The sequence below is a fragment of the Saccopteryx leptura genome, chromosome 1 (genome assembly GCF_036850995.1).
Source record: "Saccopteryx leptura isolate mSacLep1 chromosome 1, mSacLep1_pri_phased_curated, whole genome shotgun sequence".
In the NCBI taxonomy this organism is placed as follows: domain Eukaryota; kingdom Metazoa; phylum Chordata; class Mammalia; order Chiroptera; family Emballonuridae; genus Saccopteryx; species Saccopteryx leptura.
Window position 1 is genome coordinate 203,192,123 of NC_089503.1, and position 16,766 is coordinate 203,208,888.

At 39.8% G+C, this 16,766-nt stretch overlaps 1 protein-coding gene across 1 annotated transcript in view; it reads left to right on the forward strand.

Moving 5' to 3' along the window:
• Window positions 1-16,766, forward strand: part of INTU (inturned planar cell polarity protein) — an 82,341-nt gene that overhangs the window by 47,147 nt on the left and 18,428 nt on the right. Inside the window, exons 6-8 of the mRNA XM_066385017.1 lie at window positions 53-142; window positions 2,641-2,718; window positions 7,761-7,950. Of these exons, the coding sequence (XP_066241114.1) occupies window positions 53-142; window positions 2,641-2,718; window positions 7,761-7,950 (358 nt within the window). The remainder of the gene's footprint in view (window positions 1-52; window positions 143-2,640; window positions 2,719-7,760; window positions 7,951-16,766) is intronic.

Consider the following 16,766-nt stretch of genomic DNA (forward strand, 5'->3'; position numbering starts at 1 on the left):
TTTATATCATTTAAAGATAGTCTAACTTTATTTCAACTTTATTTTTTCTTAGCTCATCCCTTCTTTTAAATGGGAAACAGATTCATGTGGCTTATTGGAAAGAATCTGACAAGTTGTTGTTAATTGGCCTGCCTGCTGAGGAGTAAGTTGAGATTTTTATTTACCTTAAAATCATTTCTCAAGTGCTGCCAACAGAGTCTGTTTCATTATGATTATGATATTTTCGTCAAAAGGCAAACTCCTTAAAAAGCTTTATGATTTAAAGGTCTGTTGTGGGAATAAGATAGCTACATGTGTTCACATGGTATGAGTAGTGCAGAATGGGGAACAGAAGGCCCACTGGACCAGCTGGGAAGGGTGGGGCTGTCAATCACTTTCCTCTATGACAGCCAGTAGAGGTAACTGTGAGAGATGAGCTTGTCCTCTGGTCACATTTTGGACAATACCATGATTCAACGTTGACATGTTTATAGTTTTTTACTGTTGAGATGTTGGCGAATTATGGTCAGCAGGAAAGTGTTTTTCCCTGATCTTGAGCTCCTTTGGCAAAATAAGGAATATTTAACTCTAAAGTGACTTCTCTAATGTTATATCTTATAATATTATCATGATCTCCTTAACTGGTTTGCAAGTATTTTGAAATAGATCTTACTTTAATAGTTTAAGGTGAGAACAGGATTGATACTGATAATGAGTTGACCATGAACCTAGGAACTACATTAGGCACTTGACATTCATTAATCTCATTTAATTTCCAAAACCAGCTCCAAATGGACTGAATGATTCCTGGTCCAATTTTATACATGAGGAAAGTAAAGAGAAGGTTAAATAACTTGCCAAAGGTCACATAATCAGCCAGAGGCAGAATTGGAAAGTGAACAATAGTCTGTCTGTATTCTTAGTACTACATCGCTTCCCCTATGTCCTAGCACATGAAAAGCTGGGGAAATGGGGTAAAGACAAGGAGAACAGCCCCAAAGAGCTGGATTAACTACATGTAGACTAGTCGATGTCCCTATGCAATGATTTGTAAACTTTGTCATTTAGACATTTGCCTACTTTAAGGAGTGATTGGGGAATTCCTATTAGACTATACTAGACACAGATAATTGTGTGGAGATTTCAGGAGGGAGCAGGGGTGGGGGAGGTGGAGGAGGGTAGAGGGGAAGTAAATGCAGTGGAGGGAGACTTGACTTGGAGGGTGTGAACACACAAGATGGAGTACAGAAATGTGTTGTAGAGTTGTGTACCTGAAACCTATATAATTTTATTGACCAACACCACCCCAGTAAATTCAATAAAAACTATTATATGCACTTTAGTTTACCTTGTTGGTCAACAGAACCATCATACATTGTCTATACAGTAATCAAATATAAAATAAATACCATAGTATGTGACTGACACAACTTCAGAGAAGACCATTTTGGACAAATTTTCTTTTGGTGTTTTACCTTAGGCACCCCCCCCCCCAAATGCAGTAGTCATATCGAATATGACTATTCTCTATGAGTAATGACTTTGCTAACCAGATTTCTTTCATCACAGAACAGTGTATTAGTTCTCTATTGCCATGTAACAAATTGCCTCAAAACTTAGGAACTTAAAACAGTAAACATTTATTATCTCATAGGTATTTCTGTAGGTGAGGAATCCAGCAGCAACTTAGCGGGGGGGGTTCTGGCTCAGGCTTTTTTTTGAGGGTAGAGTTAAAATGGGGGCCAGGGATATAGTCTGCAGATGGCTTACACACACGGCCATTGTCTGGAGGCCTCGGTTCCTTGCTATGGTCCCCTCTATAGAGCTAGCTGCCTGAGCATCCTCACAACATGTCAGCAGGCTGACCCCGAGCAAGATCCAAGGAGAGCGGAGCTGCAAGCCCTTTTATGACGTAGTCTTAAAAGAGCTATCCTATCATTTCCACTAGATGCTATTTGTTAGACTGAGTTACCAAGTCAGGCCCACACTAAAGGGGAAGGAATTAAGCACCATCTCTTGAGAAGAGAATTAATGTACATGTTTTAACATCACAATTAGCAACTCCAAAGTAGGCTTCAGTGAAATATCAAAAGGACTGTGTTTTGAAGGTGACTTTAGTTTTTAACAGATATACAATCTATCATAAATGTGGGGTTCAAAACATTTAACATGAAGGGATAACAGTGACACACACTAGGTGATGCTCTTTTTAACCAACTACTGCATGTTTTTCAGTCTAACGGAGATTATGTCGGCCCTTGCTGTCCACGGGGGACTGGTCCCAGGACCCCTCGTGGGTACCGAAATCTGCAGATATTCAAGTTCCTTATGTAAAACAGCATAAGATTGCCTGAAGCCAATAGGTTGGATTATGAAAAGCTGGGTGTTTTGCAAGTGCGGATTTATAAGAATTGTAGAACACCATAGTAAGATACTTTAGGATGTAGTGGCCGGGTAAAATATTTGTCTCTGGGCTTTTGTAGTAGGCCAAAAGTCAGAAGAAAAACAATACAGTGGCAAGATACAGGCAGCCGAGGCAGTTAGAGCGGGGAGGAGGGTCCAGCTCCGGAACTGAGTAGAAGCTATAAACAAACTTGGTCTGCTTCTTTAGATATGTATTTGATTATGTTGTAAATAAACAAATGTTTTTGCCTTTTTTAGTGTTCCTCTTCCTCAGCTAAGGAATATGATAGAAGATGTTGCCCAAACCTTAAAATTTATGTATGGTTCTTTAGATAAGTAAGTACTTTTTTAAATTGAATCTCAGGTTTTAAGTGTATGATTCTAAATCACCTTCTGCATTGATTGGCAAGTTAGTTGTTTGAGTTTTGGGTTTCATTCCCTTCTTATTTTCTCATCCTTTTATTACAGCTCTAGGCAATTATTCATTCTATCCCTTGCTATTTTGGGGGGAGGATCTCATTTACTTTAGTGAAATAGTGATGAACCACAATTACACTGGGGAACAAAATTTTTATTGCATCCACAAAAACACTTGTTCTTATCTAATTCGAGTATGCTGATCTCAAATCTGACATTAGTTTTTCTCTGTAAGCTACAGTTTTTTTGCAATTCAAGATTTTGGGTTTTCATCTTATTGTAAAATTTTCAACATTTGGTTTATCATAATGAAGTAGAATATCTTCTTGGGCATCATCTTTGTGAAAATATAATAATTTATATAATGCAGTAAATACACTAAACACTAAAAGATATGATTGCGTTAGAATTTGTCTACAATTTTGAAACAGAACATATTAAAACACTTATTTTAATCATAAAATTTGCACAAAACTTAAATTCTATTCAGGCAAAAATTTGTGTTTGTAGCTCTTGCGTTTGTGTACTTGTTGAGGACAATCTCATTTGATGCTCCAGCAGTAGTCTGCTCATCCTAACAGCTCCAAGATTTTCGGGAAACTTATCAAGATGACTGTTCTGGAAGTGAATCTTAATGCTCATGTTACATCCAGTGTTGTGGAAAGCCAACAGCATCCTTTGAGCCAGAAGTTCAGTTTTCTGCTTTTTTCGTTGCCAAGAAAGTTCTTTGTAACTGCCACAAAAGACTGCCATGCTGCTTTCTCCTCCTTATTCATCTTCCCGGCAAATTCTTCGTCATGTATGAGGGTTCGAATTTAAGGTCCATAGAATACACCTGCTTTTATCTTCTCAAAGGACAAGGCAGGAAAAGCAGAAATAATATGTTGAAAGCATTCACTTTCTCTATTCAGATCCTGAACAAACTGCTTCATTAAGCCAAGTTTGATGTGAAGTGGGGGGAAAATGACCCTGTCTCGATTAACTACAGGTTCATTCACAATATTTTGCATCCCTACTTCCAGAGCTTCACGTTTTGGCCACTCCTTCTGTGTCCAGTGTTTCTCCCGATCTCAGCTGTCCCACAAACACAGAAAGCAAGGATACTTTGTGAAACTTCTCTGTTGTCCTAGCAGGAAATTTACCATTTTAAGATCCACACAAATGATCTAGTTATGCTCCTCATACTTCAGAAAGTTGAGGACAACTTTTATGTCATTCTTACTAAGTCATTCAATTCGGGTTGGCTAAACTGCTGAGGGGTTAATGACTGCTTGGCATCAGAAGACGACCCTTCAGATTCTACAACCATTTCCTCTTGCATCTTATCAAAATACACTTGATCACCATGTTCACTTTCTTCATCCTTAGAAGAAATAAAACCATTGAAAACTGGAACTGGGAGTGTCTCAGAGTGTGGGATAGGTCGTATTGCTGAAGGAATATTAGGATATGCGATCATATGCCGTTTTTTCTTGCTGATGCCCTTTGTATGGATCAGACAGAAATAACAGTCACTGCTGTGGTCCTTAGGTTCATGCCAAACCCTTAGGTTCATGCCAAACCATGAGAATACCAAAAGGCATTCCTTTGCATTTTCCTTTTGTCCATTCACGAAACATTTCCTCACAGTTATGACACACAATATGAGGAGCCCAATTCTTGTCTTGATCGCCAAGGGGAACTTGAAAATAGGCAATATATGCATGTGTCACAAATGATGAAATATTGCACCTTTGACGTTGAAGTGTGTAACAGCCACATATATAACAGAAGGTGTCAGGACTATTCTTACATTTTCGCCTACTGGAAGAAGCCATGATTCAATCTTAAAACAAAATGAGAGGGTGTTTTTATCAGATAATAATTTTTTACATTTAAAAACAACTACAATTATGTAAAAATGATGTTTGTAAAACATTAATTGCCTTGTGGTTATGTTCAATCCAAGAGTCGTTGCCCTTTAACTCCAATTTAAAAACCAAGGTATGCCATTAACTGTAACAAAAAGAAATTAAAATTGCATAAAAACTAGAGCATGCACCAAAAAACGATTTCAGATTTGGAATCAGCGATGCAGAAATATATAGAAACATTTCAGAAACCTCATGCAACAGGAAATGAAAAAAAAATTGCTCCCCAGTGTTATATTTTGTTTTGATATATTTCTGTAGGAGTAAATGTAAGAGCATTTATTCATAACAGAAGAGTTCAAATGTTTTTTTGTGTTTTTCTCTGATTATAAGACTATTAGCAAATTCACTATCCTAAAACATAATACTTCTAAAAAGCTTTTAAAGTAAAAAAACACTATTAAAACAAATTAAAAAAACAAATAAAAGACAATAGAAAAGGTGTTGACTATTTGGTTTTCTGTTTATCCTCCCATTTATTTTCTATATAATATGAATTGCAGACTCTTTTTTTATACACATAGGGGCTCATATTGTACATATTTTTCTGCCTTTTACTTTTTTAACCTTACAACTTAATGTGATACACCTCTTCTTATCTGAAGAAGGATATTTGAAGAAACTACTCAACAATTGAACATGTAAAAGTATAGATGGAAAATAGATTTTTCTTTTAGTGAGATTTTTGCAAGTCACCGTACTTCAGAGAACTAAAATGATACCTTTGATTACAAAGTCTTAAGCATATATCAATATGTCCAAAGACAGTTTATACATTTTTCCAACCACAGTGGTACCAGCTCTCTTTTTACGTGGATCTTTTTTGTCGCTGTTCTTAAGTAGCCTTAAGGAATTTTCTGTGATTGACATCTGGGCAAACTGTGTGGTTTACAGTACTCTCCTCCAGAAACTGCTTAGAAGACACATTCCTCTCAAACCCAAGTACTTATTAGCATTTCCCAAATGTGTGAACTACAAGAGACCTGGCAGCCACAAACAGGGATTTCACCCTTTACTCATAAAGAAGTGTTTAACCAATGAAGTGTAAGGATGTGGTTATAAACTACCTCGTTAAATTTACACTAGCTGAGCAAACCTTGCTATGTTCTGCCCTAGTTGAATCTTCTGTTTTCATAAAATGATAGTCAAAGAATCGGTTCTTGCAATGAACTCTGTTCACGAAGATAACCAACTGGAGTTATTCTGCAAATTTCAATGGAGTAGATGGTGGGCAGAGGGACTCAGTATCTCTGAAGTTCCTCATGAAATTTAGCGCCCATTGATTTGGAATTATCTCTGAGTTGGCAGCGAATTTAACTAGTTTCTTGTTCAAGTGAGAATTTGAAAGGCAAACTGCAATACATATGAAGATCCATTGAGTTTTAAAACCAAAAAGTACACGGATCCAATGTTAATTTGCAGTACTTTTTTTAAAAACAAGGGTTTTTTCCTGAATATGAAGGATAAGAAAGGCTCACCGAGCCACAGAAGACTGAGGATACGCTAATCAAGTTTCAGTGTTGTGATCCAAGTGACGCTCTGACCATTTCCCTCAGCGTCCCCAGCCCGTCCATCAGCAGCTCTCCGTCAGCCAGTCTGTCCACTCTCACCTTCCCCATCGCCCTGTCCGGCCACAGCCGCTCTCACTGCTGCACTGACCTCCTGGCCTCCTTGCCTTCATTCTTGCCACTTCAGGTCATTCCCAATGTGGAAAGTGACCGTTGCACGGTATGTGGTGCATACGTACCTGATTTAGATCTCCCAGTGCATGCAACCCCTGCCCAGCTCCACAGGCACCTGGCCAAGCCTGTTCTCCCTCCCTTCACTTTTGCCCTCTCCCCTCACCGGACCGTCCAGGCACTGGGATCTCAGCTTACACGCCCAATTCTACGAGGCTCTTCCCCAGCCATTTGATCTCAAACACCGTGGCATCACACATGCACACGGTCCTGTTCTCTTCCTGGTCCTTCGTAGTTCATACTTTTACTGTTTGTTCATTCATTGTACATAGAATGTGAGCTCCACAGGAGCAGATATGCTGTCTTTTGTCTTGGTATTCCTACTGCTGTACCTCCAGCAATGAGAATAGTGCCTAGAACATAATAGGTACTCAAGTAATTTGTTGACTGCATCAGTGAATACTATTCTGATATATCCAGTTGTTGTATTATCCAGTGAGCTATTCCCATGAATGGCGCAGGCAGTACTGTATTACTTTTACATGGCTAAAACCAAGTTTCTCTCTCCACTTCTTTTGAGTTTTTCGGTAGTTATGTCTTTATCAGGAAATAACTCAGGCTAATTTATGTGCTTACAAAGTAATAAGCCGAATACGTACTTACTATAGACTAGATCAGCAGTTCTCAACCTGTGGGCCACGACCCCGGCAGGGGTCGAACGACCAAAACACAGGGGTCGCCTATTTTCCGATAGTTTTAGGTGACCCCTGTGTTTTGGTCGTTCGACCCCCGCCAGGGTCGCGACCCACAGGTTGAGAACCACTGGACTAGATACTTTGCATGTGAATTAGATTGTGTTATCCCGGGTACAGAGCTGGAAATAAAGTTAGGAGAAAGGTTAGACGATATCCCTGTATTTACCTAGTAAGTACCATGATCAGATTCAAAGCCAGAGCTATTCTATTACAAAGCTCAAAACCTCTTTATTTTCCTACGTCACCTGGTAGATACTGGGTGTTGTAAATGGTTGGTAGGCAGAGGTAAAAAACAACTTACATTTTTTTTTTTTTTTTTACGGAAGGGTACTTCAGCCATTCTGCTGTAGACGTATCACTTGATTAGCCTGTGGTTCTTCATGGGACCATCTGCCCAGTGTTTCTAAGAGAAAGTGTTAGGGTAAGAAATACCAACAGTGCATTTCTTCAGTTCACACACTCCGTCGAAACGGTACAGCAGTGATCCTTGCGAAGGGACAGGGATCAGGAAGAGAGCATATGTGGTTGGGACAGACCCAGTCCCCTTGGCATCCTGCAGATGATGCCCGCCGTTTCCGTGTGCTGTTCTAACTCAGAGCTCTTGCTTGGTCCCTCAGTGCCTTCTGCCAGGGTGAGTCGGCTCCTCGTTTGGACCATTTCTTTGAACTGTTTTTTCAAAGAGCGCTGCAGCCCACAAGGCTGCACGGCCGAGCCAGCCCCGGGGCCCAGCAGTACGAGGCCTCCAGCGTGGTGCTCTTAGATGGCCTGCCTGGCGTGCGGTGGCTCCCGCTCCCACCAGAAATCAAGGTAAGCTGAGCTTCCGGAAAAGAATCGTCACAACCGGCTGTCTTATAACTAACTCTCTGTCTTCTCTCTTTTACTTTTTTCCTTAAGCTTTCTGTTGCCTTTGGGATTGTGGGTAAAAATTAAGAAGGCAATTGGCTGATGAAAAAGGAGGTCCAGTGCAGTGAACTGAGACAAATTTTCCTTTCTACACAGAAATTAGCGCTTTCATCTTATTATAATATCTAAGCTTTGTCCAAACTTGGAATACTTTTCAGAAATCCTAATTATATGATATATTCTGCTTTATGAATTTTGTGACTTTGATTTTGTAATGCAAGGTTATGTTAGGGTTATGTTTTTTTTTTTCTTCAGTGAGAGGAGGGGAGGCAGACAGACAGACTCCTACATGCGCCCTGACCAGTATCCACCCGGCAAGTCCACTAGGGGGTGATGATCTGCCCACCTGGGGTGTTGCTGGTTGCTCAGCCACCCTCTTCTTAGCGCCTGAGGCAGAGGCCATGGAGCCATCCTAAGCACCTGGGGCCAACTTGCTCCAATTGAGCCATGGCTGCAGGAGGGGGAGAGAGAGAGAGAGAGAGAGAGAGAGAGAGAGAGACAGAAGCAAGAGGGGGAAGGGTGGATAGGCAGGTGCATGCCTCTCCTGTGTGCCCTGACCGGGAATTGAACCTTGGACATCCACACGCCAGGCCAATGCTCTACCACTGAGCCAACTGACCAGGGCAGGGCTATGTTTCTGTATAAATTAAGACTAGATAAAGTGATTAGCTAACAAACAATGTTCTTAGCTAAAGTACAGATATCCACTAATAATGGCAAAATCTTTCTTCACATGAACACCTATAACTAACTTTTCCCTTGTCCCCTAGATAGCATATCAAAAGTAAGGCTTCATGATGGTTAAGTATTATCAATGTGATTTTAGTCATAGCTGGAGACCTAGAATAACTTGACTGCTGAATAATTGAAAGGAGCAAGTCAGACGTTTTCGTCACCAACAGTGTATTTAGCCGCAACATTTGGGTTGGTATTAAATGACATGCTCTGCCAGAGCCAGTTCCCTGTCCATGAGGAAACCCAGCCTGTGTCGTAGTGAAAACTCCATTCAGGGTTCTATGCTTCATGAAATTCTTGAGTGTACAATCAAATAAATTGCTTTTGACGGTTGACTGATATTTTAAACTTGTATATCAGTGACTTTGCTGAGTTTCGTCATCTATAAAACAGGGACAATAACAGAAGCTACTTCCCAGACGAGTTACATGTTGTTTTGGGTAAAGTGCTTAGAATCAAGCCTGGCATGTTCTAGTCATAGTTGCAGTGGTTCGAGTATTATTGTATAATTTTTAGTTGAATGGCATTGAGGGGTTAGAGCATGTTTAGAGGAAGCTTTGCTTTCTGGTATTTGTGTTTTGTTCTTCCCTTTGTCAATTACTGATACTGCAACTTTTAATATCTCAGGCTGAAGATTACCATTTTCCTAAATTATGTGAAAACTAAAATGTATGTGAGATATAATTCTCCCCACCAGTGTTTTCATAAGAAATCACAAGTGTTCAATATACACAGAAAAGAAAGAGAAAACTTTACCTTGAAGATAGGAAGTCTCTGACTCCAAAGTCTGTCTCATGGCCACTCCAGTGTCTTTTTTCTTCTGATAAACAGAAGGTTGATTTCCTGAGTCAGAAGCTACAGTCTCCTGTGGTCTGCCAGTCTGGTCTGGTAGTGTCTGGTTCTTTCCTGTCTCTGAACCTCTTCACTAGAGAAATCTCTTCCTTCAAAATAGGTAGTCTCTTCTTTTGTGATAGAGGTACTTAATGTCTTTGATGAATACATTGAGTTAAGTATTATCTTCCTCCTAAGAAATTTAAGACATTTTAACATACAGCCTATTTTGTTCTTACAAATAACATGTGAAGGCTACCTCCTACATTCAGATTTCTTTTTTATTGGCATTTCTCCTTAATTTAGCATACATTTGATTAAAAGGACTATATGCTTTTATTTATCTCAACCTGAAAGAAATTTTGAACTGAGAAATTCTGGTGTGAGTTCTGGTGTATGTTTTTAATTTGTTGCCTCAAATCATACCAGTTGCTTATCTTCAAAAAGCTTCCATTGCTTTTATTCTTGTGAGACCAACGCTGCTTATCTGGAGATCAGTCTTCCTTGTGCCAAGTACTCGGGTTTGTGTTATACTCTGGGGAGTCCAGACAAGTCTTCTCTGCACGCTCAAGTTCAGCCGGATAGGCAAAATTAACACACTGAAACACTGAGGACAGAGCTTAGGCTTTTCTACATTTTGTAGTCTACTTAAGAAAATTAAGAACAAATTTCTGGAAAGAGAGGTATACTTGCTATTAAGTGATCTGAAGTTTTTTGGTGAATGTATAGATTTTTGTTTTTGTTTTTTTATTTATCTGTGCTTGCTTTCTTTTTTTTTATTTTTTTTTTATAACTAAATTTTTATTTTAATGGGGTGACATCAATAAATCAGGGTACATATATTCAAAGACAACATTTCCAGATTATCTTGCCATTTAGTTCTGTTGCATACCCATCACCCAAAGAGAGATCGTCCTCCGTCACCTCTATCCAGTTTTCTTTGTACCCCTCCCCCTCCCCCTCTCCCTCCTCCCCTCCCCCCACCCCCCGTAACCACCCCACTCCTGTCCATGTCTCTTAGTCTCGTTTTTATGTCCCACCAATGTATGGAATCCTGCAGTTCTTGTTTTTTTCTGATTCACTTATTTCACTCCGCTTAATATTATCAAGATTCCACCATTCTGCTGTAAGTGATTCGATGTCATCATTTCTTCTAGCTGAATAGTATACCATGGTGTATATGTGCCTCATCTTCTTTATCCAGTCTTCTATTTTTTTTTTACACTGATTAAAAGTCTTTAAGCAAACTCTTGGCCAATACAGCAAGAATCCATAAAAGAGTAGTGTCCTTAAGATGTTCACCAAGTCCACGTTGGCCCCAACACCATGCCAAATTCCTGAAAAATGCAACCCAACCACAGTTCAGTCTGTTAGGAGCTGTCACAGGGAGCAGGAGTCCAGGAAAAGTCCACATCCAGGAAAAGTCCTCATGGCACTGGAATTTTTGTCACCATTCTATACTTTTCAGCTCATGTCCAAGTCCCAATGACCGCTGCTTCTAGCTGGTAATGATTCAGGTAGACTGGAAAAACCATTTGCAGCATGTGTGGATATGGAGCTTCTGTTCTCCTCTGCCTGGAGAGTTGAGACCAGGTTGCTTTTCCCTGGAGCTCTGCGACTGTGGCATGGTAAAGAGAACCTTGGGATACACTAAGCTGGGTGGCAAAGGTAGATTCATAATAGAAGTTGGCAAAAGGGGGAAAGAGAGCTCTAAATTAGGAGTAGGTCCCAGCCTGCAATATGCGTGGGGCATTGAGGTAGGAGGGATAAAGGAAACACTATATATTAAGCAAAGCAGCAGAAAATAGGACTATCAACACCCACAACAGAGATCTTCGAGGGAAGAATAAAAAACCTGACTATTCAGGCAAAACATAGTTAAGTGGCCCTTGTGCAAATGAGATCAGTTTACCTGCTTCTTGGAAGAAATACCCTAGGCTCATCCACAGTGTTGTAGATGGGGCTGACGGCCCTGGGCACCTTCAGCCTTCAGTGGCAAACCCCAGCATTCTGGGCAAGGTTAGGTCATAGGTGGCTGGAGCAGGGCTGGAAGAGACTGAACCCTCCCTTAGAAGAGCGAGGGGGAAGCCTACCTTCCAGTGTCCCTGTTTCCTCACAGCAGAGGCATGTAAGCCTGGCAGGCTTTAGCTCAATGACCTTCCTTTCCACTATTGAAGCAGGACCCAGATGGCATCCTATGAGACCCCTTTGGGGCATTGGAGCCTTTAAGGGTGTATCCTAAAAGCTGGTAGTTCCCCTGATCTCTATTGGGCTTTTTCTGCCTCTAGGTATCATAAAAGCCATGCTCAGAAGATCTCACTGAGGGGTTTGAAGATCCCCATCCGCCTATATAAATCTCTTCCATATATCTGGAGCTATTTGGAAAAAGACAAAACAGTGTTATTAGCTGGATCTAATAAAGAGGGAGTAGTTTGCAGGCGAAAAAGATTTGGTGTCTCCTGTTCATCAGCATTCAAAAGAAATGTAATTTTTTTTTTTTTAAGAAGCATGATATGGTAGACCCGTAGGAGTTCCAGGATATGACTACCCCCTTTTAAAAAAAATTTTTTAATTGACCTTACTATATTTGCTGAGTACACTTTAATAATACCTTAACTTTAAAGATTGTAAGCATGACAAAATACAGTAAATGCTTTTGCTCCATATGCAGGAGCATTTTCAGTTTAGCCAGTTTAGGAAATCCAATAATAGAACAATGCATACAGACAATGAGCTATAACATGCTTAGCAGCCTCTCCTGTTCTCACAGAGGTTACTATAGATCAGGAATATGTATCCACGGTAATGTGGACATACGACTATTTGCCAAGTGAAGGTATATGAGTAACATCCATCTGCCAAAGTTGTCCTGGTAGGGGTCTTTGAGGGTTAACTCCAAATGAAGGGGCAATATAGGACCCCTTGGACAGGATTTCCCAATCTGCTGTGCTGCTTCCCGAGAAAGTTGAAACTGTTCACACCGGGCTACAGCGTTCTGGTGATGAATAGTATGAGACTGACTTGCTTGGTCTGTCATGGTTGCTCCATATAATTTTCTTTTGGGTAACTTGATCAACAAGGGCATTCCTAGGCCCTGGCCGGTTGGCTCAGTGGTAGAGCATTGGCCTGGTGTGCAGGATTCCTGGGTTCGATTCCCAGTCAGAGCACACAGAAGAAGCGCCCATCTACTTCCTCTCTGACTCTCTTCCCCTCCCGCAGCCAAGGCTCCACAGGAGCAAAGCCACCCTGGGCACTAAGGATGGCCCCATGGCCTCTGCCTCAGGCGCTAGAATGGCTCTGGTTGCAACAGAGCAACACCCCAGATGGGCAGAGCATCCCCCCCCCCCCCCGTAGGCATGCCAGGCGGATCCCGGTCAGGTGCATGCGGGAGTCTGTATGACTGCCTCCCCATTTCCATCTTCAGAAAAATACAAAAAATAAATAAATAAAAGAAAAAATACAACAACAACAAAAAAAAAAGTGAGAGAGAGAGAAAAAAAAAGGACATTCCTTTGTGCTAAAGCTCCAGGGAGCATGGAGTGAGCTTGAGTATGTCCTATGAAACATGGAGCTCTATGTTGACATATAAGTCTTTGAAGAAGGAGGAACTGCTGAAATAGTTCATCAGCATTTGTCCCTAAGACAGCAGTCTGTATAGTGGAAACACCATAAGTAAATATTTGCTGTCTGTCTATAGATTAAGGGGGGAATAAGGCAAATGCTGAAAAGCCATGATCTTTGTGCCCCTCCCCTCCCCCAACCCCCTCCCTCTCCTCCCCCCACCCTGTAACCCCAACACTGTTGTCCATGTCTCTGAGTCTCATCTTTATGTCCCACCTATGTATGGAATCATATAGTTCTTAGTTTTTTCTGATTTACTTCTTTCGCTCAGTATAATGTTATCAAGGCCCATCCTTGTTGTTGTAAAAGATCCTATGTCATCATTTCTTATGGCTGAGTAGTATTCCATAGTATATATGTACCAAAGCTTTTTAATCCACTCGTCCTCTGATGGACACTTGGGCTGTTTCCAGATCTTTGCTATTGTGAACAATGCTGCCATAAACATGGGGGTGCATTTCTTCTTTTCAAACAGTGCTATGGTGTTCTTGGGGTATATTCCTAAAAGTGGTATAGCTGGGTCAAAAGACAGTTCGATTTTTAATTTCTTGAGGAATCTCCATACTGTTTTCCACAGTGGCTGCAGCAGTCTGCATTCCCACCAGCAGTGCAGGAGGGTTCCCTTTTCTCCACATCCTCGCCAGCACTTATTCTGTGTTGTTTTGTTGATGAGCGCCATTCTGACTCGTGTGAGGTGATATCTCATTGTGGTTTTAATTTGCATTTCTCTAATCATTAGTGATGTTGAACATTTTTTCATATGCCTATTGGCCATCTGTGTGTCCACTTTGGAGAAGTGTCTATTCATTTCTGTTGCCCATTTTTGGATTGGATTGTTTTTCTTCCTGGTATTAAGTTTTACAAGTTCTTTATAAAATTTGGTTATTAACCCCTTATCATACGCAATGTCAAATATATTCTCCCATTGTGTTGTTTGTCTTTTTATTCTGTTCTTATTGTCTTTAGCTGTGCAGAAGCTTTTTAGTTTGATAAAGTCCCATTTGTTTATCCTGTCTTTTATTTCACTTGCCTGTGGAGACAAATCGGCAAATATATTGCTGTGAGAGATGTCAGAGAGCTTACTGCCTATGTTTTCTTCTAATATGCTTATGGTTTCACGGCTTACATTTAAGTCTTTTATCCATTTTGAGTTTATTTTTGTGAGTGGTGTAAGTTGGTGGTCTAGTTTCATTTTTTTGCAGGTAGCTGTCCAATTTTCCCAACACCATTTGTTGAAGAGGCTGTCTTTACTCCATTGTATGCCCTTACCTCCTTTGTCAAATATCAGTTGTCCATAGAGCTGTGGGTTTATTTCTGGGTTCTCTGTTCTGTTCCATTGATCTATGTGCCTGTTCTTATGCCAGTACCAGGCTGTTTTGAGTACAATGGCCTTATAATATAACTTGATATCCAGAAGTGTGATACCTCCCACTTTATTCTTCCTTTTCATGATTGCTGAGGCTATTCGTGTTCTCTTTTGGTTCCATATAATTTTTTGGAATATGTGTTCTATATCTTTGAAGTAAGTCATTGGTATATTAATCAATATTGCATTGAATTTATAAATTGCTTTGGGTAATATAGACATTTTAATGATGTTTATTCTTCCTAACCATGAGCACGGTATATGCCTCCACTTATTCGTATCTTCCCTGCTTCCTTTTATCAATGTTTTATAATTTTCCGAGTACAAGTCTTTAATCTCCTTGGTTAGATTTATTCCTAGGTACTTTATTTTTTTGGTTCCAATGGAAAAGGGAATTGATTCCTTGATTTCTCTTTCTGACAGTTCATTATTAGTGTATAAAAATGCCTCTGATTTCTGAGTATTGATTTTATATCCTGCCACCTTGCCGAATTCATTTATCAGGTCTAGTAGTTTTCTGACTGAGACTTTAGGGTTTTCTATATACAATATCATATCATCTGCAAATAATGATAGTTTTACTTCTTCTTTTCCAATTCGGATGCCTTTTATTTCTTTTCCTTGTCTGATTGCTGTGGCTTGGACTTCCAGAACTATGTTGAATAAGAGTGGTGAAAGGGGGCACCCCTGCCTCGTTCCTGATCTTAAGGGGATTGCTTTTAATTTTTGCCCATTGACTATGATGTTGGCTGTGGGTTTGTCATAGACGGCCTTTATCATGTTGAGGTATGTTCCCTGTATTCCCACTTTGCTGAGAGTTTTGATCATGAATGGGTGCTGGACTTTATCAAATGCTTTTCTGCATCTATTGAAATTATCATGTGGTTTCTCTTCTTCCTTTTGTTTATGTGATGAATCACATTGATTGATTTGCGAATATTGTACCAGCCTTGCCTCCCAAGAATAAATCCCGCTTGATCATGGTGTATGATATTTTTCATATATTGCTGGATCCCATTTGCTAATATTTTGTTGAGGATTTTTGCATCTAAGTTCATCAGGGATATTGGCCTATAATTTTCTTTTTTTGTGTTGTCTTTGCCTGGTTTTGGAATCAGAATTATGCTCACCTCATAAAAGGAGTTTGGAAGTCTTCCTTCCTCTTGAATATTTTGAAATAGCTTGAGAAGGATAGGAGTTAGTTCTTCGTTGAATATTTGGTAGAATTCACTTGTGAAGCCATCAGGCCCAGGACTTTTCTTTTTTGGGAGTTTTTTGATAGCTGTTTCAATCTCATTTGTTGTAATTGGTCTGTTTAGGTTTTCTGATTCTTCCAGATTGATTTTTGGAAGATATTATGATTCAAGGAATTTGTCCATTTCATCTAGGTTGTCTAGGTTTTTGGCGTACAGTTCTTCATAGTATTTTCTTATAATATTTTGTATTTCTGTTGTGTCAGTTGTTATTCCTCCACTCTCGTTTCTAATTTTATTTATTTGAGTCCTCTCTCTTTTTTCTTGGTGAGTCTCGATAAACGTTCATCAATCTTGTTACGTTTTCAAAGAACCAGCTCCTGTTTTCCTTGATCCTCTGTATTGTTTCTTTAGCCTCTATGTCATTTATTTCTGCTCTGATCTTTATTATTTCCTTCCTTCTACTAGCTCTGGCCTTTACTTGCTGTTCTTTTTCTAGTTATTTTAGATACAGGGTTAAGTTGTTTATTTGAGCTTTTTCTAGCTTCTTGAGGTATGTCTGTAATGCTATAAACTTCCCTCTCAGGACTGCTTTTGCTGTGTCCCATAAATTTTGAGTTGATATATGCTCATTATCGTTTGTTTCTAGGAATTTTTTAATTTCTTCTTTGATGTCAATGTTAACCCATTCATTATTTAATAACGTGCTATTTAGTTTCCAAGTGTTTGAATGTTTTTCAATTTTTCTATTGTGGTTGAATTCTAGTTTAATGCCATTGTGATCAGAGAAAGTGCTCGATATGATTTCAATCTTCTTATATTTGTTGAGACCGCTTTTGTGCCCTAACATGTGGTCTATTCTAGAGAATGTACCATGAGCACTTGAAAAGAATGTATATTCTGCCGTTTTAGGGTGAAAGGTTCTGAAGATATCTATTAAATCGAGTTGATATAATATGTCCTTTATGTCTGCT